Raw genomic sequence first — 24,710 nt, forward strand, 5'->3', positions numbered from 1 at the left:
AAAAGTTGTGGGATTTGGGCACAACGTGGTACGAAGGAAGACACTCAAAAAGCGATTCGCTTCTCAAAGAAGATCGATTAATATCAGTATTTAGGTCCCCAATTATTATATACTGTAGAGAGTCTAACAGTACCTGATTCACAAGATTCTTAAGCAGACCACACGCCTTTCCGAAATCCTTTATGAAAGTAAACATCAGTATTAAACTCAAAAATGAGCAGAGTTGATTCCGTATAGACGGGGGACTACACTTTCCTCATCCCCACATCCATCCCATGGTCATAGAAACTTCAGAAGATGCTCATTAGATCAGAAACTGAGACTTCGAGCTCTTTTTTTATAATTCAAAAATGATTGGAAACCAACTAGCAGCGGGGTAGTATATTTTGGGGGGAGAGGGGATGTTTTCCCTGGGAGGGAGGGGGAGCTCGGGTCCCCCAATTGGGTTAGTCTAGTCTTCCATCCCTAGTTAAGCATAGGAGAAATCCTACTGCGGTCTCCTTTTCGTGGTAATCAGGTGGAAACAGCCAGAATTACCTATCCCAATTCTTGCTAGGCCAAACCGCAGGGGGTACCATCAGGAATTGGATACCTGTATGGTTAAATGTATTTCCACGACACGTTCAAATGCAATTAAATGTAAAGAGTCCAACCCATACTACAGCATTCCCAGCATGCGATGCTTTGAAGGTTTCAGTGGCGCCTTCTCCGAAAAATTGGCAAGCTCACGCTACGGCATCCCCGACAAATGATGCGTTGAAGGTTTCATCAACACCTTCTCCGAAAAATTGGCAAGCTGAGATACTCCTTTGGAAACATAGACAATCCCTCAGTGTAGGGTTCTGGAACATCCGTTCGATGAATTGACTGGCGACCCAGTCGTTTATCGCTGGGGATTTATTGTGTTACAACATAGACATCATGTGCCCTTCAGAAACTCGAATTAATGGCATTTTGGAAGGCTCAGAGATTAGAACTCCTGAAGACGAGTCTTATTTCTCCTGGATCCCTTGATGGATCTGCATATAGTGGAATGGGCATTATTTTAAGCCCCCTCTCATCGACGTAACTTCTAGAGTGGGAACCTATCTCACATAGTGGAGCAAGAGTGCGATTCAAAGGCCACCTATTCAACATATCAGCTATTGTAGTTTATGCTCCAGCCAGAGACGCACCGGAGAGCGAAGCAGATCATTTTGACAAACTTCTAACTTGTACACTTAAGAAAGTACTGAAACGAGGCCTCCTTTTTATTGGAGGCGACTTTAACGCCAGAATCGGGGGAAAAGTATTCAATGCTGAGTCTGCCATTGGCCACTTTGGTCTTGGAGCTAGATGTAGCAGGGGGCTAAGACTTCTTCACTTTACTAAGGCAAATGATTTGGTCATTACCAATACCTTTTTCAAACACAAGCCCACCCATAGAGCCACATGACATTCAAGAGATAGTAGAGCGAAAAGCCAGATTGATTACATCCTTAAAGTCCGCTATTTGAAATCAATGGCTACGAACAGTAGATCGTAAATCGGAACAGATACTGGCTCGAATCATGGGTCTGATCCTCTTCTAGTCAACTTAGATCTAAAGTTGCGACTAGCAGCACACCCCAAGAGAAAACCTTCACAAAGATTTGACATCAATCACTTCAGTGATTCTGATATACGACAGGCATTCCACTTAGAGATGTTTAATTGCTTTGAAGCTATCAAAGTGCAAACGACCGACAAGCAAACCCAAAGTTTGGATAATGAATGGCTGACCATACACAATACAGTTCATGAGGCTGCAGAAGCTACAATAGGATACGGCAAAAGATTATCCAAAAAACGGATGTCAACATGCATAGCATAACTGGCTGACCGCAAAAAAAAAAAACCGATATAAGACAGAAAATCAGAGCTATTAAATCACCTTGAGAAGAGAATGCCACCAGTCGGCTAAGAATGATAATAACCAGTAATGGGAGAAAATCACTGAAGCCATGGGAGCCACTGCCTTCAGATCCAACTCCAGAAAGATGTACCAGCTCCTAAAAACAATTAGGGGTAAATCACATAAGCCTACTAGTACGTCCGTCAAAGTTGAAAACGGTAAGCTACTCTCAAATAATACCGAAATAATAAATCACCGAAGTAGCTCTTTGGCGAACTAAATAACCAGCACCAATACTCCACAGTAATTGATCATAATCAATGTTGACATAATCCAAGTTGCAGCCCTGATGACCCTCAGGAGCCAAATTCACTCAGCATTATTTACAAGGACGTGAACGTGGCCCCCCCCCCCACAGTAAAATAAGTCCGATAAACAATCAATTACCTGAAAAATAATAAAGTTCTTAGTCCTGATACTATTCCGGCTGAACTTTACAAGTATTCACACATTGTGCAGCTTCTTAGCAGGCTGTATAAATAAACCTGCCGTATATGGGAAGACGAGAGGGTTCCACAGGATTGTGGAGACTCTGTCATCCTTTAGGTTTTCAAAAAAAGGCTAAAGACGAAATGTAGCAATCATCGCAAGATATCTCTCGTATGCGGTGCTGCCAAAATATTTGCCACAGTGCTACACAATTGTTTTTGTGTCCAGCGCAACGTGAAAACCAAGGCCCAATCAAGCGGGATTCCGCCCAGGCATAAGAACAATCGGCCAACTATTTGTCTTAAGACAAACCTTTGAACACAGGACAAAACACCAGAAACCGACAATGTCTCTATTCTTAGATTTTATTGTAGATTTTGGTTCTGTTCTAAGGGATGCAATCTGGAAAGCCATGACAGAGGATGGACCACCAGGCAAGAAAGTCAGACCTATCCAAGAATACCGCCTGCATACGCAAGCCCCAATTAACATCGATGGGGAGCTCTCCTCGATATTTGAAATTGAGCTTGGTGTCCGACTGGGATGTATATTGTCTCCGGTCCTATTTAATTTCTTAATCAACTGGATTATTACCAGAGCAATCGTGACCTTTACAGGGGTTGAAGTAAGTCCGAACTTTGTGATCGCCGATTTGGAATACACCGACGAAATTTGTCTGTTAGCTGAGTCTCGGTCAGAAGGCCATTCCATGCTATCGAAGATAGCTTAAGAGTCCTCTCTGGTAGACCTAAAGATAAGCTCCTCGAACACAAAAGTCATGGTATCTGTGATATTAGATCAAGACTCCCCGATTTTACTAGAACAGTCGCCCATAAACGAGATTCCTAAATCCAAGTACTTTGGCTCTCTGGTAAACTCAATAGGAGGATGCACATCAGAAAGTCAGTCAATAATTGCTTCAGCAACTGGAGTCTTCACCCAGCTAGATCATTCTCTATTGAACCAGAAAAATGTTCGTTTGAAGACAAGAATAAGGACATATCAGTCCCTTGTTTGGTTTGTTATACTATGCGGCTGTGAGACGTATGCTCTCAAAGCATCCGACATTCAAGCCCGCAATGTGTTTGACCATCCATATATATGGAGAATCATTGGCATTAAACTTTGTGATCGAGTTAGCAATGACGAACTCCGCAAAATCTGCTATCAGCAGTTTGATTCGACCACTATAATTTAACAAAGAAGACTCCGATGGTTCGGCCATACACTTCGCCACCCACACCACACCTTCGTCAATAAAGCCCTCAAATGTACACCTCTTCTGGGATGGAAAAAGTGACACAGGGAACAGAAGAAAACGGGGCTCGCCTACATCAAGTTTGACCTAGATCTAATTGTTGGCTTCAAAAGTATGGACGAAGATGGGAAAAGTCCTGGCTCAAATTGATTGAACCACTCACGAATGACAGAGACTCTTGGCTTACCACAATGACGAAGCTACTTGATGCAAGGGAGAGCTGAGATGCTTGAGTCCAACTACAAGCACAAGTAAATAAGGGTAAACGCTTAGACCCATAGACAGTAACAGTGCAAAGAAAACCCCAATTAACAGACATAAAACAAAGGAAAAATAAACCTGGCTTTAACGGTTTGTAACATCCTGTCTTCGGTTTTTGTGACAACAAAACACAGCTTTATTATGAGTCATCTTAACACACATATACATCATGACTTTAAAAAGCAAACAATTCCAACAGGGTTGAATATGTGAATATTCTAACTTGTGTTTTTCCCAATAATATTGCCTCAGCTGACTACATTTGTTCAGTTGCACGAGAGTTCAGTTACACAAGGGTTCAGTTGCACAGGAGCTCAGTTGCACTGGGGTTCAGCTGCAATGAGGTTCAGTTGCACGTGGTTTCAGTTGCATGGGGTTTCAGTTACAAAGAAGTTCAGTTAAACGGGGTTGATCTGCACGAGGTTTCAATTAAAATAGGTTCAGATGCATGAGGATTCAGTTACGCGAGGGTTCAGTTACACAGGGGGTTTATTTTCACGGGGCTCAGTTGCACAGGGGTTCAATTAAAAGGAGGTGCAGCTGCACAGGTGTTGATTTGCATGGGGGGGTTCAGTTATAGGGATTCAGTTGCTTGGCTTTCAATTACATGGTGGTTCAGTTGCGATAGAGATCTGGCAAAAGATTTTAGTAAATATTATCATTGATGAGCATATCCAAGAACTCCTTTAGAACCAACTTTGCTTTATCACCTAAGAAAAAGTATTGGCACTTTGTCTTTGAAAAGAAAAGGTGATTAACTTTCGCTTCCTTTGGCAACTATCGTGAAAACACGCAGTTTTTCAAACTTGGAAATTCAGGTTCATCAAAAATGGCTTGGAATTGGAAGTCTGAATTAAAACAAGTGTTAAAACCTTACTATGTTATCAATATAATTCTTAGCATCTCTTTCGTATTCTGTAAATCAGTTCAGCCAGTTTGCACCTACATTTTTCCAGAGGGAGATTATCAGTGCCAGATATCAACTGTAAGTACACTATAGCCTATGGATTTAACACATTTTTTGGTTCATGTTTTGTTTAATTAATTTAATATGAGCTATAAAGTAATCTCATCACCCCATAATTTTCGACTGGGCTACTTTGCTGGATAAATCTATTTTGTCCAAAATTATTTAAAGGTCTAAATACCATTTATTAATCATTCCTCATCCCTTCCTCTATTTTTGTGAATTGGCACTACTAAGTGTAAAGGAAATTTTGTGTCTGCTCCCTGTATTCCTAAATAGAAAATCTATGCTATAAGATATGTAGAGAAAAGAGTGTATCAAAAATCACAGTAGTAAAAGAAAGAAAATATATTGCAATTATGTAAAATGTTTTTGTAGTGTCCATATGTAAAGTATTTCCTTTTATATATCTGATGATGCTAAATTTGGGAAATAAGTAGGCTATAAGCTTATTGTATTCTTATAATTTAAATTAGCCTAGCCTATCAATTTAATATTTTCTGATTATAAATTTTAGAAATTTTGTCTCTTAAAAATTATAATTTTGTTTAAGCTTAAGCCCTGTAAAATTATTAAACTGTTAGGTTTTACCTTAGTTTAAGGCATTGCAATATCAGGCAGAAAAGTAAGAAGCAGATCTTAGTTTCTAACTGTACTGTTTAAAACTGATGAAAACACCAGCCACAGATATCTGCAAACAAGTGCATTTTACCAATCATTAGTTATATAGGGCTTAGTTGAATTAGGCTGAGCTAAATAGGGTTTATTTTTGGATATGCATAGGATTGAATTGAAAAGTAGTTTAAGTGAACAAGAGTTGATATTTGTGGGTACTGAGTTTGACTGAAGATTAAGTTGAATAGGAATTGATCTAAACAGAGTTAAGCTACATGTCTACTGATCCTTTGGACACTGCAAGACCAACTGATATTTGTTTTTTAATGATACCCTATAAATTCATGGGGAAAGTTCCCTGACCAGTGGAACATGGGAAGGGTAGTTTTCAAAGGTTTATTTACATCTACATCTCTAATCTGCCTTAAACTTATGGAGCAAAGGGATAGAGTAAGTGAGTTTTCAGAGTTGTCCACCACTTCTGAACCCCATCTCTCCTGCTCCACAGTAGTGTCTGCATTCATTGAATTTTGATAGGAGGGTACTTAGAGCCTACCTTAAATTGCAGCTTGGAGTGATATATAGATTTTCTTAGGAGAGGTTAATCAAACAATTTCAGACCATTGAACTTTGCAGCCCTTGGACTAGAAGGCTTGTTTTTCAGGCTAAATTTTCATTGTTTTGGGTTTTTTCCTCTATCACAAAAAGGGATAAATGAGCAGAAATTGTGAAATTTGTTCCTCTTAAGGGATGAAGGTTACTCATGTATCCCAATTCATCTAAGTCTACCTTTTTATTTGTTTTTGATGCAGTTTGTGATAGAAAAATATGTCTTTGTGCAATTATAAATGATAAGGCAATACAATGAAGGAGTTTAGAAATGATAGGAAATTTGGATATGAAACATTTGATAGGTATTGTATTTTGGGGCAAAGCTATAGAGCCTCTGCTTGCACATGCTGTAATTTTATAAATAACAACATGGACTGTGTCAGGTTTTAAGCTTAGAGTTTTTCTTCTTTTTTTTAGAACAAATTCTTCTTTAGATGTACCATTTTTGAAATTTTGTGGGGTTGACAACTCTGATATTCAGTTGACAGTAAAAATCAAAATCTAATTATTCCTACTGCACCAATTTATCAACAAAGCTGACCAAAGGTCAATAATATTTTTTTTTTTTTTTATTTATATTATATATATTTCTTTTCCAGAGGGAGTCTGAAATCTTATTCTTCCTTCTTTTTGTTGTCATGATGAGAGCAAGGAAGACAGGTGCAATGGGTCTTACATCATATTTATCAAACAGCTTTTCATACTGCAAATGTGCCAATTTTGCACTTTGGTTCTACACAGATCCAAGGATGGGATTATTTTATTTGGTGTTATTCATATGTGAGTTCTGTTTGTTTGATTTTCCTTTTTTAGGTGAAGAAGGGTTTTCAACCTTTTTATCCTTGCAGAACTTGTCTTTCCCAAAAAACACTATGCAATATAACCCATTTTTCTTTTTGTTTTATCATAGCTTGCCTTAACTAACTCTTTCTGGTGGAACCTCTTTTACCTACTATAGAATTCTAGGTATCTGCAGAAAGAACAAGTGAAAAGCTGGAAAACAGGCTTGGCTCTTGTTATTGGAAGTAAGGCAACATTCCAATGACAATTAATACACCAACAATAAACAAATCAAATGCTGTTCATTAAGGAATCTTTTAATGAAAACAAAAATAAGCTTCAAAATAAAACCCAATTGAACAAAATAGTTGCAAATGAGAAATAGATTAGGCCTACTCTAGAACATTTTCAATTATATTTCCAACCTGCACTATTATATTATATGCAGTTCCAACCTGTAAGAACAGACTTCTCCACTTATTAAAAACAGTGTTTGTAGGTTATAAATTAGTGTAGCATAGATTGACCTATATGCAATAATATATTTTTAAGGTATGCTAAAGCTTATCAGAACAGCAAAAATATAAGTAAAGTATAGAGAAATATTTTGGCAATTGTGCATAGTATTAGATTTCAACAAATGAGGCTTTCGGTCCTTTTCCCCTGAAATGTAAGTCCAACTAAAGGTGCTGCTATGATGTAAAGAGTTATCTTTGGTACTCATTACCAGGTAAATTTCTCTGGAAACATGGCTTATTGCCAAAAACTTTGTGAAGACAAAGATAAAATATCTACAGGAAAAGCAGATAAGAACTAATAAATATAATATAAAGTGTGCACAGGTCTGGTCTTGGAGACACAAACCTGTATTACTTGCAACTGAATGGGGTAGAAGGTCATTTGATGCAATTGGAGTATTTTGACATGAACATAAAGAAGTATGCACCCAACTACATCTCAGCTATTTCAAGAGGCAAGGGTCTTATGCCTTAAAAGTAGGACCATAGCTATAGGACTAAAAGTTTAGTCACAAATTTCTACCCTTTTGCACCCGTCTTATGTATTGATTTGGGGCAATTAAGTTAACAGGTGTTGATGCTCTTTTGTTCTAGTAGTATCATGCAAAGGCTATCTGAAATCTAAGCCATATTTTTGTGTGCTTTATTACACAAAGAACATGCACCACATTATAATGCAGATTTAACTGACATTAAATATAAAGTAAAAAAAAGATAATCTATATAAAATAGCCCCCAATTTTTTTTTTTTTTTTTTTACAACAGGAGAGTTCAAAAAAGAAAACTGCTCCTTCTTTTTTAATGCTACAATAATGAGTGCAAAATGAGGAAGAAAAATGTGAAAAACTTTTTGGATGCATAGTTACTTTGTAGCATTTAAAAGAGGCAACTTCTTATCAGGAATGCTCCAGGCTTTTTTGCTCAAAGGCCCCCAACCCTAATTCTATAAAGTATATGATTGGAATTGAAGCCATAGGATTTGGCTCTCAATTTCTTTTTCAATTAAATTTTAATTATTTAAATCATCATTTATCTTCCAAATCACCACACATACAAAATATAATAAATTTTTAATATATGCAGTTATAGGTTACCACCCATGGGATGGATGTACTAGTTCTGGCATGTATTTGTTGGCTATGAAATTCTTCTTTTTCTTGTTGTACATGTGGCCTTTAGTTATCCAGTATAGTACTTCTGTGTGCTTGCTAATTTTTTCTGGTTGTGTTTAAAATTGAATCTTATTTGAAGAAGAAACATTCCTAATTTAATTTTTCTTTTAAATTAATGTGTGTCCTGTTTAGATCAATATCTCCCTTTAAAGTACTAGGGAAATTGAAAACTTTTTTTTCCATGGGCCCATCTCAGGTCAATTCATAACTGAAAAATTGCTACTTCTTGAAATTTTTTCTGGTTATTTCAAAATTATGAAATCCATAGGGAAGTGCCACATTTTTGACAGTGTTCCCCTGTTGAACCATGAGAGCAAATCAATTATTTAATTAAGTTTGATGAAATTTTTTGTCCATAATAAATTGAAACATTAGCAATTTATGGATTCCCAAGGACATCTATATCTTCAAAAGAAATCTATAACTTATTAAGTTGCATGGTGCTGTGTCTTTGGCTTATCTTTTGCCCATATTTCTGTAACTTAGTGCTCACTACTAATATAAGCTGCATTACTGAATATTGAGGTCTTTTTTGTTAGAAATTGAGTTACCAGTTGCTGCTATTTTTTTAAAGACATATATGGTGGTGCAGGCTCTCATTAGCCAATTCTAATAATCAGATTCATTTTAACTGTCTTTGAGACAGTTTTTTTTTGTAGTTGTTTTTTGTTGTTGATTTTTTTGTAGTAGTAGTGTATGGTGCAGTACCAGTAGAGAACAGTAAAATGAAAGTATGATAAAATGAGAAAGAAACATACATAATAAAAAATACTTATCATTACAATCACTAAAAATGTCCAAACAATGGCTCACAAACGGTTAAATACAACCCAACAGAAAATAAGGAATAATTTGGATTGCTGTCTGAATCTGCCCACTAATATATCCATCTTAACATATATCTTGAAAACTCCTTAACGTTTAGAGATATAACTGTTTTTGCTCAAATGAGCCCTTTTCTGATAATTTGTGACTACTGTTTCAATGCAAACACTCCTGAGGAGAAAAGCAAATCAGTGAATATCAACGTTTACCTGACCTTCAGAAACCATCCATTGAAAAAAACAAAATTTTATAATTTACAGATATTAATTTGACAATTTCTGTTTTGGAGCTCTCAGACATGTTGAATCTGATGGTATGCTTGTATAAAATTGTCCTAGTTCTCAAAGGGGCGTGTATAACCTCTCTAAAAGTATGTTAATTTTCTGGTGCTGATAACTGCTGATGGGTACAAATAACTATTGTTGCAACCTTACAATCAGAAAAAAATCAGATTCTTTTGATACATAATGCAACCATGTAAAACTAGGTTGCACATGCAACCATGAAAAATGTAAAATAGACTTAACTGTACTGCGCTTTAGTAAAAAACTGAACTGTGAACCGTATATTTTCCTTCCCACAAGATCAATCTGACAGATACTTCCTCCAAACAACCTCATACTTTTTTGCCAAAATGAATACCTGAGCTCCTGTACCTTGTCAATACAGAGGAAAGGAGTAGAAAGAAGTTCTCACTTCATTTGAAGACATCTCTGAAGAAATCGGTCATGGAGATTTACTCTAATATTGGGTTGAAAGGTATGACCCCTCCTACCCAGTCCCCATCCATTGGCAAACATATCTATATCTTATCTAAACATATCATATCTTGTTCTGATGGTCAGATGGTGTGCACTGGTGGAATTCAACTGCTTCTAATGGATCCCACTAGTAATTTTGATTATGCATAAGTCGTAGCCATAGGCCATCTACTGCAGTTATATAATATTATCTCTGGTTAAAAACTCCCAAAGCTTATGACAAATAGGAAAAAACAGGATGAACTAATTTTAGAATGCTTTATAAACTTTTTTATTTAGCAATTAATTGCTAATTATTGTTATAGTTAGTAAGTTAAATAAATTGCTCGTAATTAGTTAACAACTCGTACTAACTAAATAAATTATTAATAACAGTTTGTTAATTTCAGATAATTAGTAAACAGAACCAAATAATCATAAAATACTGAAAGCTATTTAATGAATAATCAATTGCTAGTTATTATTATAATTATTAAGTTAAATAGTGTGCTTGTAATTAATTAAATATACTTAATAATGAAACACTCATAAATTATGATTAACTAATTAGTATATTAATTAGTATATTCATTAAACTAATGATAGGCTAGTTCTCTAAAAAATTAATTAATACAATTTTTTTCTAGTGCAAGCCTTGCTCGTCCCAGAGCCAATGTATAGCGGCCCAAGCGATGTTTTATATTTCCGAGATAATATGTTAAATGAAGAATTGGAAAAGGATAAGAAGATTATGTGGTTTGTTTGTTTCTACACCGTTTGGAGTCCAAGTTGTGTCAATTTTTCAACCGTTTTCTCAAAACTGTCTGCAGAGTAAGACCATTGATAATTGAATTTATATGGTTTTTAGTATTTTCATTTTATATCATGCAGTGGCGGTTCTGGCCTCTCTTGTGCCCGGGGAAAAATCTTGATTAGCCCCCTCCCCTCTGTCTCCAACAAAATTTTAGGCCAAATTTTCCTTTATTATAGCATTTTCAATTAATTTAAATCTGATTGTTCTTACTTTAGCCTCTGTAAAATCATTAATTTCCTCAGCCCAATTGATTGCTTCTAATTCTTCGCGTCGTATGTTCATTTAGTTGATCTGATTTTCGTTAATATTAATTTTACTAAAGGAACACTCACTGGCCACGCATTACTGGCCACCAACACTGCAATCGCTAATAATATTTGATATGTTACTCTTATATTTGTGAAGATACCTTCAGCTCTGTATTGCATAATTGATTCCAACCCATCTGTATCGGTTTCTTTAAGGAAATGTGTCTGTGTTGAATTATTTTTTTCATATCTTGGAGTTTGTGGAACAACCGAATGAGATCTGAATGAGAACAACTGAAAGTCATTGCAATATTTTTCACCAACTTTGGGGGGATTGCTTTCATATCATCAACATTCATATTATCTTGAATAACTCTTTTGTATTAAGGAAAACTCAAAATTTATGTTCAAATCTAAAATTTTGCGCCCCTAAAATTTCTGTGCCCAGGGCAACTGTCCCCTTTGTTGCTACTCCTAAAACTACCTCTGATATCATCTAGGAGAGAAGAAAGAATCCAGTCAAAAAGGTTATGAGGCTATGAACCTCCTTCCACTCTTATAAGCTCCTCCCAGAGATCAGCATGAGGCTGGCACTCTAGTAAACGTTTCTCCTCCATTGTTTCATAGTTTAGTTAGCCCTGTTGACAGGGCTGCTAATTCATGAAAATGCAGGAGGGATCACTTTTCTTAATGCAAATACAAAATGTTTTTTTAAAATCCGAAGATGTGGGTGGGTGTTCAACCTTTCTTTTATTTTTCAATGACAATAGAAACAGGTAATTTGAAAATCTAGGAGAAATATACCCCCTCCTCCAAAAGGTACTCCTTCCCTCTACCTGTTGGTTTTTGCTTTGTACTGCTAAAACACAATAATATAATGCATAATGTTTAAAGTTTCAATGATAGAAATTAGTATGTGACCTCAGAGACAAAAGGTATACAAGATTGATGTTCAAAATCGCGATTTTGAAACGTTAAAAAAGAATATAATGGCGGTGATGCATTTTTGAAGACATTGATGCCTGGTGTATTGAACACTAAGTTTATTTGAATGATCAGTTCATGTTTATTCAGCAATATTTATCAACAATCTTCGGTTTATAATCGATTTGTAATCACAAAAAAATTTATGTTTATTTATTATGTTTTGTTTAGTTCTCTTGAAATGTTTTTTATAGGTTGAATAGAGAAAATAAGTTTTTTCAGTTGAAAGTAATGAGCAATACTAAAACTAAAAACGGACAAAAATTATTCCGTATATAAGGGGGGCTGTCCCTTCCTCAAAGCTTGCTCTTTACGCTAAAGTCTTAAGGTTCTTTAAAAATATTTCTCGTTCAGATCTAACGGCCCTTGTGACTGAGCAGTCTTTCTAAAAAAAGAAAAAAAAATATAAGAAAATTCAAATTGTAGCTTAAAGAGCAAGGCTTGAGAAAGGGCCAGCCCCCATTTATATACGGAATGATTTCTGTTCATTTCTTATGTTGATCCTTTCTTTCAATTTATATTTTCCTTTAATTTAACTTTTGAACGTTTTTTGAATCGTCGGAGGAAATCCCCCTCCCCTTAGTGTAAAAATTTTTCTGGAAAGTTATCCCGGAAACTGTCGTCGTCATGGAAAATTCCCACTGCAGAAAATCCCCCCCCCCCATCGCCGCAAAAAAAATTCAACATATTTACCAGTAATAAACACTATACATTGCATTTTTTGCAGCCATTTTGCCAGCGGCCGTGGGGGGGGGGATCGTGTTATCACCAGAGGCATAGTTTTTGGACCTTTAAAGTATGCTGAATTACATAGCTATCATAAAGTTTTGATGGGATGTCTTTGGGGAGATAAATGCGTGTGAGGGCGGCTAGTTGCCCTCTAATATGTTTGGTCACTCAAAAGGGCACTGGAACTTTTGATTTCTCTTTGGATGAGCCCTCTTCTACGATGATTGATTGGAGAAAAAAAAATTGAAAAAGAAAAGGAGCTTGAAACCTCTACAATATGGTGGTGTGATTTTCATTCAGATCACTTGAATTATGTATGTGTGTAGGTGGGGGTGTTTCACCCTTTTTTGAAAATCAGTCAGATTTTCTCAGGCTGGGAGCTTTTGATGGGTAACGTTAAACTTAAAGAGTTTTATATATTTAGAATCAGCATAAAAAATTCTTTTGATGTATCAGTTGTTATCAAAATTGCTTATTTTAGATTTTTGGTTACTATTGGACCGAATCGCTCCTTACTTACAGTTTGTTGTCAGAACTATTTTGTCAAATTTTCTAAATAAACTTGATTTTAACAGGCAACAATCATGGAAATATTTTTTGAAGAAACTCGAGATAGACAAGAACAAGCACCAAATATATTAGATATCAAAAAGTTGGGAACGTGTGTTAAATATCTTTTGTATGTAGGGAACCCTTGTAAGTGTACAGTAATGTACATTGAGGATGCTGCAGTTGACGTCGCTAGTATTCTAAAGCTATTAGTTTTTTATACCTGCTTGGTTTGGCAACCTCTGATGATAAAAAAAAATCACTGACTGATCTTTTCAGTTGAGAATAACCATTAGCACTAAGAAATTAATGAAATGTTTTACTTGACAAACATTATATAGCTTTTCAAAATGCAGCAAAACTTCCATACACGCAAAAAAAAACAAAAAAAAACCTATTGGTTGAGCTTGTAGGTATCTTAGTTATCATTCAATAAAAAATTCTGATAAGATATTTGGAATGCATAAGAAATTGCAACAGGAAAAAAGCTGTGTTTTAGTCTTCTAGATTTTATCCAATCTACCTGCATCCTGATGCTTTTATTATCATTTGTTTTGTTATTCTTTTTTTTTCATTTACTCGTAGTTTGTTTTACTTATTTTGCTTTATTTATCCTCCTTATTTTCCATTATCTTTACTTTCTATTGTGTTTCATCGTTGAGAGTTATTTATGTTCAGTATTTATTTTGTCGCTCGGTATTTCCCAGTCCCTCAACCTCTATTGGGGAATATTTATTTCTCTGTGGAGTATAACTTATATATATATATATATATATATATATATATATATATATATATATATATATATATATATATATATATATATATATATATATATATATATATATGTATAGCAAAACTGAAAAATCCTCAATCCTTCATATAAAGCAATCTGTATATAGTGATTCCCCATTATAGAATCCATATTATAGAAGTCCCTCCCCATTTTTCCCTCTTAATATGTAAGATCTTCAATGTCGAGTTCCTTCTTAAATTTTGAATGAGTTTATTGTCGAAAAGTACTATTGTTTTATGTTTATTACGTTGCCTTATCCGACAGTTCGTATTTGAATCGGAACCAATATCACCGTACCAAAAAGATCTAAAACATCGTTGATTATAACGTCAAATTAACTAATAGCATTGAAATGTTTTAATAGTTATTTAATTAATTTAATTTTCAATTATATTCAATTAATTAAGTATCTATTAAATAATTGAATTAATATTCAAATATTCACCACCAGTCTAAAACCGCAATTTTGTATATTATCAATAGTTGCACCCTTTGCGAGGTGCAGTTGCACCTTGACGGTTATTTCATCTGTAAGCTGTATATAAGCCTCCGTCGGATGTCGCCTGATTATACATCCTTGTAAATCTAAACTTTATGATGATCTCCTGGGTCATCGAGATATGCACTTCCAGACATGGAAGTTTTTTTTTTTACAACTGACCAGGCCGCTCATTCTCACTACTCCTAACATGCATATCATGCATGCCTAGATGTGTGCAAAAAGATAATATGACAAAAACTATAACGAACAGATATTATTCTGTATGTAAGTAGGGCATCCTCCTTGCGGAGAGGCAACATCGCCACCCTTAACGAAAGGAATGCTAGTGTTTTGATAGTAACCCTCTCCATAACCGCCTTTTCAAAAACTTAGTTTTTACTTTTTTTCTCTATAAAATTTGCCTCCCTTCATACTTCCTACAAATAAATTCCCAATTTTATTACTACAAATAATTTTCCACGTAAGATCAGGCGGTAGCAAGATGGAATTACTGGATGATTAATTATTGAAATATTTGACATAAACTATTAAAAAAAAATGTATGATTTAATCACCCAAGAAGAAACAAAGCTCTGAAGACGGACTACAATAATCAATATCCATAAATTCACCTAAAAATCCTAAAAAAAGAAACAAAAACTGTAAAAAATGAAAATCTGGAATCAAAGACCGACCTCTCTCGTTCATAGAAAAGACAACACTAGCTTTGATTCCTCATCCTCCTTTCCCAAAAAATGCTTCTTCAATCAATTCTTAAATTGCTATAGATATTTAGGTGCCTTAGTACTCATCCAAAACATATTCCAATCACGCGGTCTCAAATTAAAAAAATTGTTAGTAATTGTTTTTTTTTAATTTATTAATAAATTATTATTAATATTCTTGCTTATTTTTCTTTTTTGGTTTCAGATATGCCTTAGATAATCTCAAATTTGGAAAAATTGATGTGGGTAGATACCCTGGAGTCGCACAACAGTATGGCATAGATACTTCTTCATTTAGTAAACAGTTGCCAACGTTGGTTATGTTCAAAGACGGAAAAGAAATTGGACGAGCTCCAAAATGGGATGCTAAAGGAAAGCTGGTAAAATTTGTTCTCACTGAGGTAAGTGTCATAGGAAAAATTCGATTTTTAGTTTAAATAAATTCAATTAATTATTAAGATATTAATTAATCGTGAAATGAATGCTTAATATTCTTGTTGAGGATAACTTTCAAAATATTTACTTTTTCCACGACTCTTGGTTTAGTATTTCGCCTTTTTTTGTAATTCAAAATAAAATCCAGGCTAAAGAGGATGGGTCAAGAGTGTGTTGCCAAGACAACTCGCACTCGTGCCAAAATATTACCGTTTTTTCGAGCTAGTTCATTGCTTTTTTCAGAAACTGAGATTAGACACTTCTTACTACGATAGCTTTGCCGATTATGCTTGTTACACTGATTTTTCCTTATTATTACACTGGAAAAATGCCAAGAATTTCAGACGCTGGATGGCGCTTGTGATTTTTTGGTCACTAGCATCAGTTTCCACTGTTGTACATTACCCACAAGCTTAGGTATAGACAGTAATTTCGGCTATGTTTGGCCAACGTCAAATATAAAACAGTTTTTCACTATCAGGAATTAAACAATTAATTTATTTTAATCTAAATTAGGATGACTTAGGTTTTGGTTATTCAAAAACAATAGAACAAAAACTCGAAGAACCTGGAATAAAAACAAATCTAAGAAGGTTATAGTAGAAAAAAAAAACTTCCTTAAACATAACTGTCAAATATATTATTTATATATTTTAAATAATATATATAATTTAATTATAAGCAATAATAATAAATTATGCAAGGTGTAATTGAATGATACATTTTATATTATTTTTATTTTTATTTTAATATTTTGAATTCTAATATGAATTATTCTACATTATAAGATAATGTTTAATAATATAATATATAATTTTTTAAGTAGGCATGGAAAGTTCCTCCATCAGATCGCCTTTGCCCAGTCTTGTACTTAGGAAAAAAAACAGCAAATAATTGGAATAACAAGGCCCAAAGGGAACAAGGGTAATAGACCAAGGAAAACCCCAGGATCCAACCACCTCAGTTCCAGCCAAGGCTGTATCCAGGGAGGGGGCTAGGGGTTTGCCCCCCCCCACCCCTCACCGAATGTTTTTCCAACTCATAAAAACACAACGAAAATGCATATAAACAATTTTTTAATTCGTTTTTTTTTAAGTTTTTTGTATAACCCCCCGCCTTCGAAAAAAACTTCCCCCAAATAACAGAAAAATCCTAGATGCGCCCTTGGTCCCAACATTCCTTTTTATGGTACTTGATACCTACCAAGTGACATATAGCGATCGCAAATTCTGTCGGTCTGTCTGTCTGTCCTGGTTTTGCTAGTTTAGGCACTTCCAGGTAAGCTAGGACGATGATATTTGGCAGGCGTATCAGGAACCAGACCAGATTAAATTAGAAATTGTCGTTTCCCCAATTCAACCATCTGGGGGGGGGGGGGGGCGGTTAAATCGGAAAAATTAGAAAAAAGAGGTATTTTTAACTTACGTCTCAGAGCTCTTATTTTAAATCCCGAACGGATCCGGTGACATTGGGGGGAGTTGGGGGGAACCTAAATTCTTGGAAAACGCCTAGAGTGGAGGGATCAGGATGAAACTTGGTGGGAAAAATAAGCAGAAGTCTTAGATACATGATTGACATAACTGGAACGGATCCGCTCTATTTAGGGGAGTTGGGGGGGGGGGGATTAATTCTGAAAAATAAGAAAAAATGAGTTATTTTTAACTTACGAAGGAGTGATCGGATCTTAATGAAATTTCATATTTAGAAAGACATCGTAACTCAGGCCTCTTGTTTGAAATTCCCACCGGATCCAGCGTCATTGGGGGGAGGGGGGACCGGAAATTTTGGAAAACACTTAAAGTGGACAGATCAGAATGAAACTTGGTGGGAAGAATAAAAACAAGTCCAAGATACGTGACTGACGTAACCGGACCGGATCCGCTCTCTTTGGTGGAGTTCGGGGGGTGGGATTAATTCGGAAAAATTAGAAAAAATGAAATATTTGTAACCTACGAGCAGGTGATCAGATCTGAATGAAATTTGATATTTAGAAGGATCTTGTGCTTTAGAGCTTTTGTTTAAATCTCGACCAGACCCAGTGACATTGGGGGAAGTTGGAGGCGGAAACAGGAATTCTTGGAAAACGTGAAAATTGAGTTATCTTTATCTTACGAATGGGTAATCGGATCTGAATGAAACTTGATATATAGAAGGATCTTATGTCTCAGATGCTCTATTTTCAATTTGAATCGGACCAGGGGACATAGGGGGTTGGAGGGGGGAAACAGAAATCTTAGAAAACGCTTAGAGTGGAGCGGTCGGGATGCAACTTGATGGGAAGAATAAGCACAAGTTATAGATTCGTGGTTGACATAATTGGAACGGATCTGTTCTGTTTGGAGCAGCTGGGGGGTGTTAATTTGGAAAAATGAGAAAAATTGAGGCATTTTAACTTAAGAACGGGTGCCCGGATCTTAATGAACTTTGATATTTATAAGGAACTCACGTCTCAGAGCTCTTATTTCAAATCCCGACCAGATCTGTTGGGCATTGGAGGGAGTTGGAGGGGTGAACCGGAAATCTTGGAAAACACTTAGAGTGGAGAAATCGGGGTGAAACTTGGTGGGTAGAATAAGCAAATGTTTTAGATACATGATTGATGTAACCGTACTGGATCCACTCTCTTAGGGGGAGTTAGGGGGTGGTGTTGAGTGCTTTGGCGAGTTTGGTGCCTCTGGACGTGCTAGGACGATGAAAATTGGTAGGCGTTTCAGGGAGCTGCACAAATTGACTTGATAAAGTCGCTTTTCCCGATTCGACCATCTGGGGGGCTGAAGGGAGAGAAAAAATGAGGTATTTATAACTTGCGATTGGCTGATCGGATCTTAATGAATTTTGATGTTTAGAAGGACCTCGTGACTCAGAGCTCTTATTTTAAATCCCAACCTGCATTAAGCCTCTTATATTCCTTTTAAATCAATCTATTGATTCTTAGAATTTTGCTAGAGCTCCTAGAATATGAGCTCTTGGCTCTTCCGGCCTCGTCATAAGTGCCATATGAGCTCTTAGCTCTTTTTTTTCATTCATTTAACCGTGGTACAGGGTCAACCTACCTGCTTGAACAACTCAAAAAGAATTAAAGCTGTCGTTCCATATTTGAACAGGATTTCAGCGGGTATTAATATCTGACAACTCGTAGAGTCGCCTCTATAATGTATTTTTTTTTTTTTTACCAAAGTTTCTGAGATTTGTTTGCAGTTAAACATTATTCTGGAGTGTCTTTTTTTATGGCTTTAATATAATTTTTAAAAAACGTGTTTTTTATTGGAAATTTTGTGATTTTTTGGTCAAATAGGGATTTAAGGGTTGGCAACTCCTCGGATTTGAGAATTCTTACTTGTAGAATTTTATTTGTTGTTAATCACTAAGTTTGTTTATCTGCGCTGTGCTTTTAGTCAGTTAACTGAATAGATTCAGTTTTATTAAATGTATAATTAACTGAACTGCAGTACCCCTCCCTCCTATTGACATGATAAAAAAAATAGCTCAATCTAAAAGAACGTCGTTTATGATTATTTATTCGTCTTTTTATAGCATTATGACAAGAAATTAACTTTGATTTTCCATTCATCAAGGTGCTGATGTCGTTTAATAAATTAGTTTAAGGCGGTTTTAGTTTTAGCTTTGTTTAATTGGCAGCGCTGAACTATGCATGGGTTTATGTGGTGTATATATTTGTTTTTAAATAAATATGTTTTAATCTAATTTTAATCAGTAAATAAATGCTAGGTGGTCTTTTATAAAAATTAAAATCAATGTACGCTACTATTATTCATTGTTTATTACGACAATATATATATATATATATATATATATATATATATATATATATATATATATATATATATATATATATATATATATATATATATATATATATATATATATATATATATATATATATATATATATATATATATATGTGTGTGTGTGTGTGTGTGTGTGTGTGTGTGTGTGTGTGTGTAACACAAAAAATATCCAACTGCTCTCGTAAGACTTCTTTGTAGGGTTGGCAGGTCAAATTCTTAAACACATTTTAAATTTTTAACAATTTTGAAGATGGTGTCAGGGGCATAATTTTGTCAAAATCCTGGGGAGGGCAAAGTTGGAGGCGATTTTTCCAAGTCAAGTGAGAATGACCAAATGAAAAATGAGCCGTATAGTTCTTTGACCTGACTAAGTGATAGTGACCAAGCGAAAAATTGAAAATGAGCCATATTTTACCATAAGGGCAGAGCCGTTCAACGAGGAGGAGGAGGAAACGGGACAGCTACCCTTGGGCGCCGTGGCTGGGGGCTAGGGGTTTGTCCATTTTGATCAAAATTTCCGCTTCGGTTCGGAATATTTTGCTTTTTGAAGACTATAAAGAAATGTAGGATATGAACAGTTGTTTCTTTTAAAGGAATTGAGTATAAATGTGTATTAACATTTACTGCTTGAATATTATTCTATTATAAAAATATATATATTAATATTGCATGTGTATATTAATTGCATGTTAACATTTTCAGGACAATGTGAAAGTAGCATTTGACCTGAACAATATTTATTCAACTTGCAAGAAAAGTCTGAAGAAGCCAAAAGAAGTTGAAAACAGAGGTCATGCGAAGTCGGAATAAAGCAGTAAAAAGTGCCATGGCGGTGTGTATATGATCTGAAAAATGGTTTTTAGCTTCAGTGACTCAGAAATTTCAGAACATTCGAAGTTATTTTGTGCTCGGCTATTCATTCTTGGAAATTCTAAGCGGCATATTTATTTCACATATAAGTGCAATGCTAAGTATTTAATTTATCATTTAGTTTTTTTTTTTTTTTGAAGTGGCAGAGCGCAAAGCGGAAACTTTCGGGCAGAGTGAAACGCTGTTTTGAAAATTAGATGTAAATGAGACATCAAGTTTTATTCTTCTTTTAAGATTTTTCTTTTATATCCTTAATGTTGTTCGTCAAGTCGCATAAAAATTGAATCCTTGGTTTTAACTTTTCAATTTGAACTGATCCCGATCTAGAAAACATTTTTAATCTGTAGAAAATTTAAATTGTCAACTATTCTTTTTTCAAGTCATCTCAATTAAAATTAGTAAAAAATCGAAGAATAAGTTTTTTCCTTTTTTGTGATTTTTTTCTTGGGTGCTATTAATTTTCATTTAATTTTTATTTTAAAGCCTTCGTCTGTTGTGAAAAATTCTAGGGATCTTAATGAGGCCTTAATTTTTTTTAAATCCAGTTTTACTTGTTTTTTTGTTTTTTTCAAAAAATTTGTGTTTCAATAGCCACTGTGGAGATTCAATGAATGTTTTCATTTTTTTCTTTTTTTTTAATCTTGTTTATAATTCTGGTTGCTAATTTAACTATTCTAAAATTAATTTTCATACATTTTGGCGCAAGTGGTTCTTATTATATTATTTAAGCATTTATTTTTATATTTTACTTTTTTCTGCTGTATTGAACAAACAGCTTTTCCTCTATACTTTTGATATCTATTAATTATTTGCTCATTCTTTCACTTAAATCTGTCATTTATCTATATAGCCTGGCCAAATGTGCTTGTTTCTAGACCCTTTTTTCCCTTTTGAAAGAAAATGTTACCACTAGGACAGTTGAACCAAACGACATTAAATCTAATTCATGACTTCATTTTGCTTACCAGCTCACCATAATTGTCATTTTACTTACCTTATCTTGCCAGCTTTCAGTTTACTTTGTTTTCTCTTTTTGAGGATGCAGCCTGAGAAGGAAAGGCACTCTAAGCCAAAAACGAGACCATCTAAAAAAAAAAATCAGAAATCAAATAGAGGAGCATCAGCAATTTAAATCTACGACATATAAAACAACATCTTTAAATTCAGAAAAAAAAATTTCTTTTAATGAACTCGTGTTTCTTTAAGACAGCAGCTAATTTTATTCTTACTCCTGGAAGACGTTTGAATTTTTTCTATGATTTTGGGTAGCTGAATAAGAGGAAATATCATGTTGCAGACCTAGCCCCCCCCCCAAAAAAAAGAGCAACTCAAAGTGGAAATTGTATTTTTTGATACTTCCTATTAATGCCGTATCAAGAAGAGGGGGGGGGTATTACCGGGTTTGACTAAAATCTTTGGGATTTGATAGTTTTTCATTTTGTATATGTAAAGCAGAAGTCCTATTTTCAAAATGTTCGATTTTTTTGGCCATAACTGAATCTTGTAGTCAATTTTCGTCCTTCGCAATTGATAATGAATAATTAGACTGTAGTTACTCAAAATGAGAGAACTCAAATTTTCCGGAGTCACCCAACGGAAACTTTTGCACTTTCAGAATTAAAATCCTGCAAAAAAAAACTTAAAAATCACCCCATCCTTTGTAAACTTAAAAACTAAAAATAAAGGTTATTAAAATGACTTTGTCCTTAAAGAGCCATAATTTCTTCCCTTTAAGCCTCGAGCCAATTTAAATCTTAATATACTGATTATCCCCCTCTCCTAAAACGGTCTTGGATTTGTTTGCTCTTTTTGCGATCTTGTGTAATTGATTAGGAGGAAATGTTTGGTTGGAGGACGAACCCACTTTAAATATTCTATGATGTTAACTTTTCTGAGAATTCTGGAATCGCCGAAGAATTATTTATTTCCTTACTAAAAACTATCGAAGAAATTCGGGATTTCAAGTTCAATTTTTATCTTCATTTTTAATGCCTTAAACGGTAAAAAAAAAACCTCATTGCGTTTACATTTTCCTTGTTTTAAAGCCTTAAAAAAAAGTGTAAATTGTTTGTTGTTGTTTTTTTTTTCAGTTCACCGCCATTGAGTAGTATTTCATGTAGTTTTGTCCTTTTGTGTTTGGTTTTGGTTCTATTTTTCAGTTTTTACCTATTTTTTAAGTTTGCTAAAATTTTTAAGTCAGTTTTGTGATCTCAGTAATAAAAGTGCTTTGTCCCATGATTATATGCTAAAGAGTGATGTGGGCACAATGTATTATATATTTATTTTTCGTTTGAACCAGGGCTCTCTGTATCGAAGGAGTTGACGTAGAAACTTCGAAAAGGGCTCATTCGATCGGAAATTGAAAGAGCTAGTGCTCTTTTTAATATTTGAAAGTGATTGGAGGGCAACTAACGCCTCTCCCACGCCCACCATTTCCCCAACACATTCAATCAAAATTCTAAGGTAGCCATTTTCTTCAACGTAGTTGAAAAATACGGGGATTATGACTTTGAGGATGACAACTTCCAATAGCCCTCAGGTCAAGGGTTGTAAGTTATGCCCTGGGGGTATTTAAGGTTTATGTAGAAAGGCTGATCGTATAAACTTCGGAGGGGGCTCGTTGGATTCGTAATCAGAAGTTTCAGTGCCCTTTTTGAGATTCAGAGTGATCGGAGGGTGGAACTCCCCCCCCCCCCGCACACACACACACCTCGTGTTTTCTCGAAATGCATGTGATAGAAATTTTGAGATGGCCATTTGCTGTCGTAGAAACTTCGAAAAGAGCTCATTCGATTGAAAATGGAAAGTGCTAGCGCTCTTTGTAATAGTCAAAAGGATTGGAGGGCAACTAATCCCCCTTCCGAGCCCACCATTTCCCCAAACACATCCAATCAAAATTTTTAGATAGCCATTTTGTTCAATATAATTGAACGTTCGGAAATTATGTCTTTAAGGATGACAACCCCACCACTGCTGTCAGGGCAAAGGTTATAACTTATGCCCTGGAGGCATACAAGGTATAAACAGGGTGTCCCAGAAGTCGCGTACCATGTAGATCTATATAAAAACAAATATGAATATAAATGAATATCAATTTTATTAATCAAAATCACAATAGATGCTCAAACTGTTCACCTTCAGCTTGAATATATGCATCGATTCTCTTTATAAAACTATCTTTTACTCTAATGAGGGTTTCAATGGTGATTTTTTGGCATTCAGTTATTATCGCATCTTTCAAATCATCAAGAGTGCGTGGACGATTCTGGGAAACTACAGATTTAAGATGTCCCCAAAGGAAATAGTCAAGAGGCGATAGATCTGGTGATTGGGGTGGCCATTCCACGGGACCTCTTCGCCTAATCCATCTTTCTGGAAAATTTTTATTCAGGTAGTCACGCACACAAATAGCAAAGTGTGGTGAAGCTCCATCTTGCTGAAATAAGAGGTTTTGTCGTCTAATTACAGGAATATTTTCTAGGTATTCAAACAGGAAGGTCTGTAAAAGCTCTAAATAAGTTTCTCCTGTGACATTGCTAGTATTGAAAAAATAAGGACCAACGATTTCCTCCTCGCATATTCCAGTCCAGATCATTATCTTAGGTTTGGTCTGATGATGACCCTCCTCATGCCAGTTAGGATTTACTTCTGGCCAATAGCGCATATTGTGACGGTTTACTTGCCCATTTAAATGAAAAATTGCTTCATCATTAAATAATATTGAAGAATCTAGGTGATCACGCACCCATTCCCAAAACTCTAATCGTCTATCTGTGTCATCACCATGTAGAGCTTGTACAAGATGCACTTTGTACGGGTGAAATTTCTGTGTTTTAAGAATACGATGTACTGATGATTTGCTAATCGTAAGCTCCTGGCTTATTTTCCTTACTGATTTCACGAGGCTTCTAGCAATATTCGCCAAAACCATAGTTGATGTTTCCTCATCAGTTGCACTCTTTCGTCGACCACATCTCTCACGGTCAGCAACTGAACCTGTTTCTTGGAAACGTTTGATCAAACAGCAGACAGTGGTATGTTTCAATTGTTTTTCTCGCTCGGGATGAGTGCGGTTGAATTCTTCAGCTACCGAGCGGTATGTAGTCCCATCTATCAATTTAACTCTTTCTTGAAATTTTAATTTCTCGCCCATATTGAAT

The 24,710-nt window shown here is 35.2% G+C and overlaps 1 protein-coding gene across 1 annotated transcript; it reads left to right on the forward strand.

The window, feature by feature from the left end:
• Positions 1 to 4,669: 4,669 nt before the first annotated feature.
• On the forward strand, positions 4,670 to 22,788 carry LOC136036240 (thioredoxin-related transmembrane protein 2 homolog). Its single transcript, XM_065718341.1, has 5 exons — positions 4,670 to 4,866; positions 6,675 to 6,855; positions 10,758 to 10,941; positions 15,642 to 15,837; positions 20,383 to 22,788. The coding sequence occupies exons 1-5, from the start codon at positions 4,711 to 4,713 to the stop codon at positions 20,488 to 20,490; spliced, it is 825 nt and encodes a 274-aa protein (XP_065574413.1). The 5' UTR covers positions 4,670 to 4,710; the 3' UTR covers positions 20,491 to 22,788.
• Positions 22,789 to 24,710: the final 1,922 nt, after the last annotated feature.

Source organism: Artemia franciscana, chromosome 15 (genome assembly GCF_032884065.1).
Source record: "Artemia franciscana chromosome 15, ASM3288406v1, whole genome shotgun sequence".
In the NCBI taxonomy this organism is placed as follows: Eukaryota; Metazoa; Arthropoda; class Branchiopoda; order Anostraca; family Artemiidae; genus Artemia; species Artemia franciscana.

Bases quoted from the DNA above. Each gene is read 5' to 3' on its own strand.
- LOC136036240 (XM_065718341.1), top strand. From the start codon at position 4,711: ATGGCTTGGAATTGGAAGTCTGAATTAAAACAAGTGTTAAAACCTTAC. The intron at 6,856-10,757 runs GTGAGTTCTGTT...ATTTTTTTCTAG, and splicing joins TTATTTGGTGTTATTCATAT to TGCAAGCCTTGCTCGTCCCA. The intron at 10,942-15,641 runs GTAAGACCATTG...TTTTGGTTTCAG, and splicing joins TTCTCAAAACTGTCTGCAGA to ATATGCCTTAGATAATCTCA.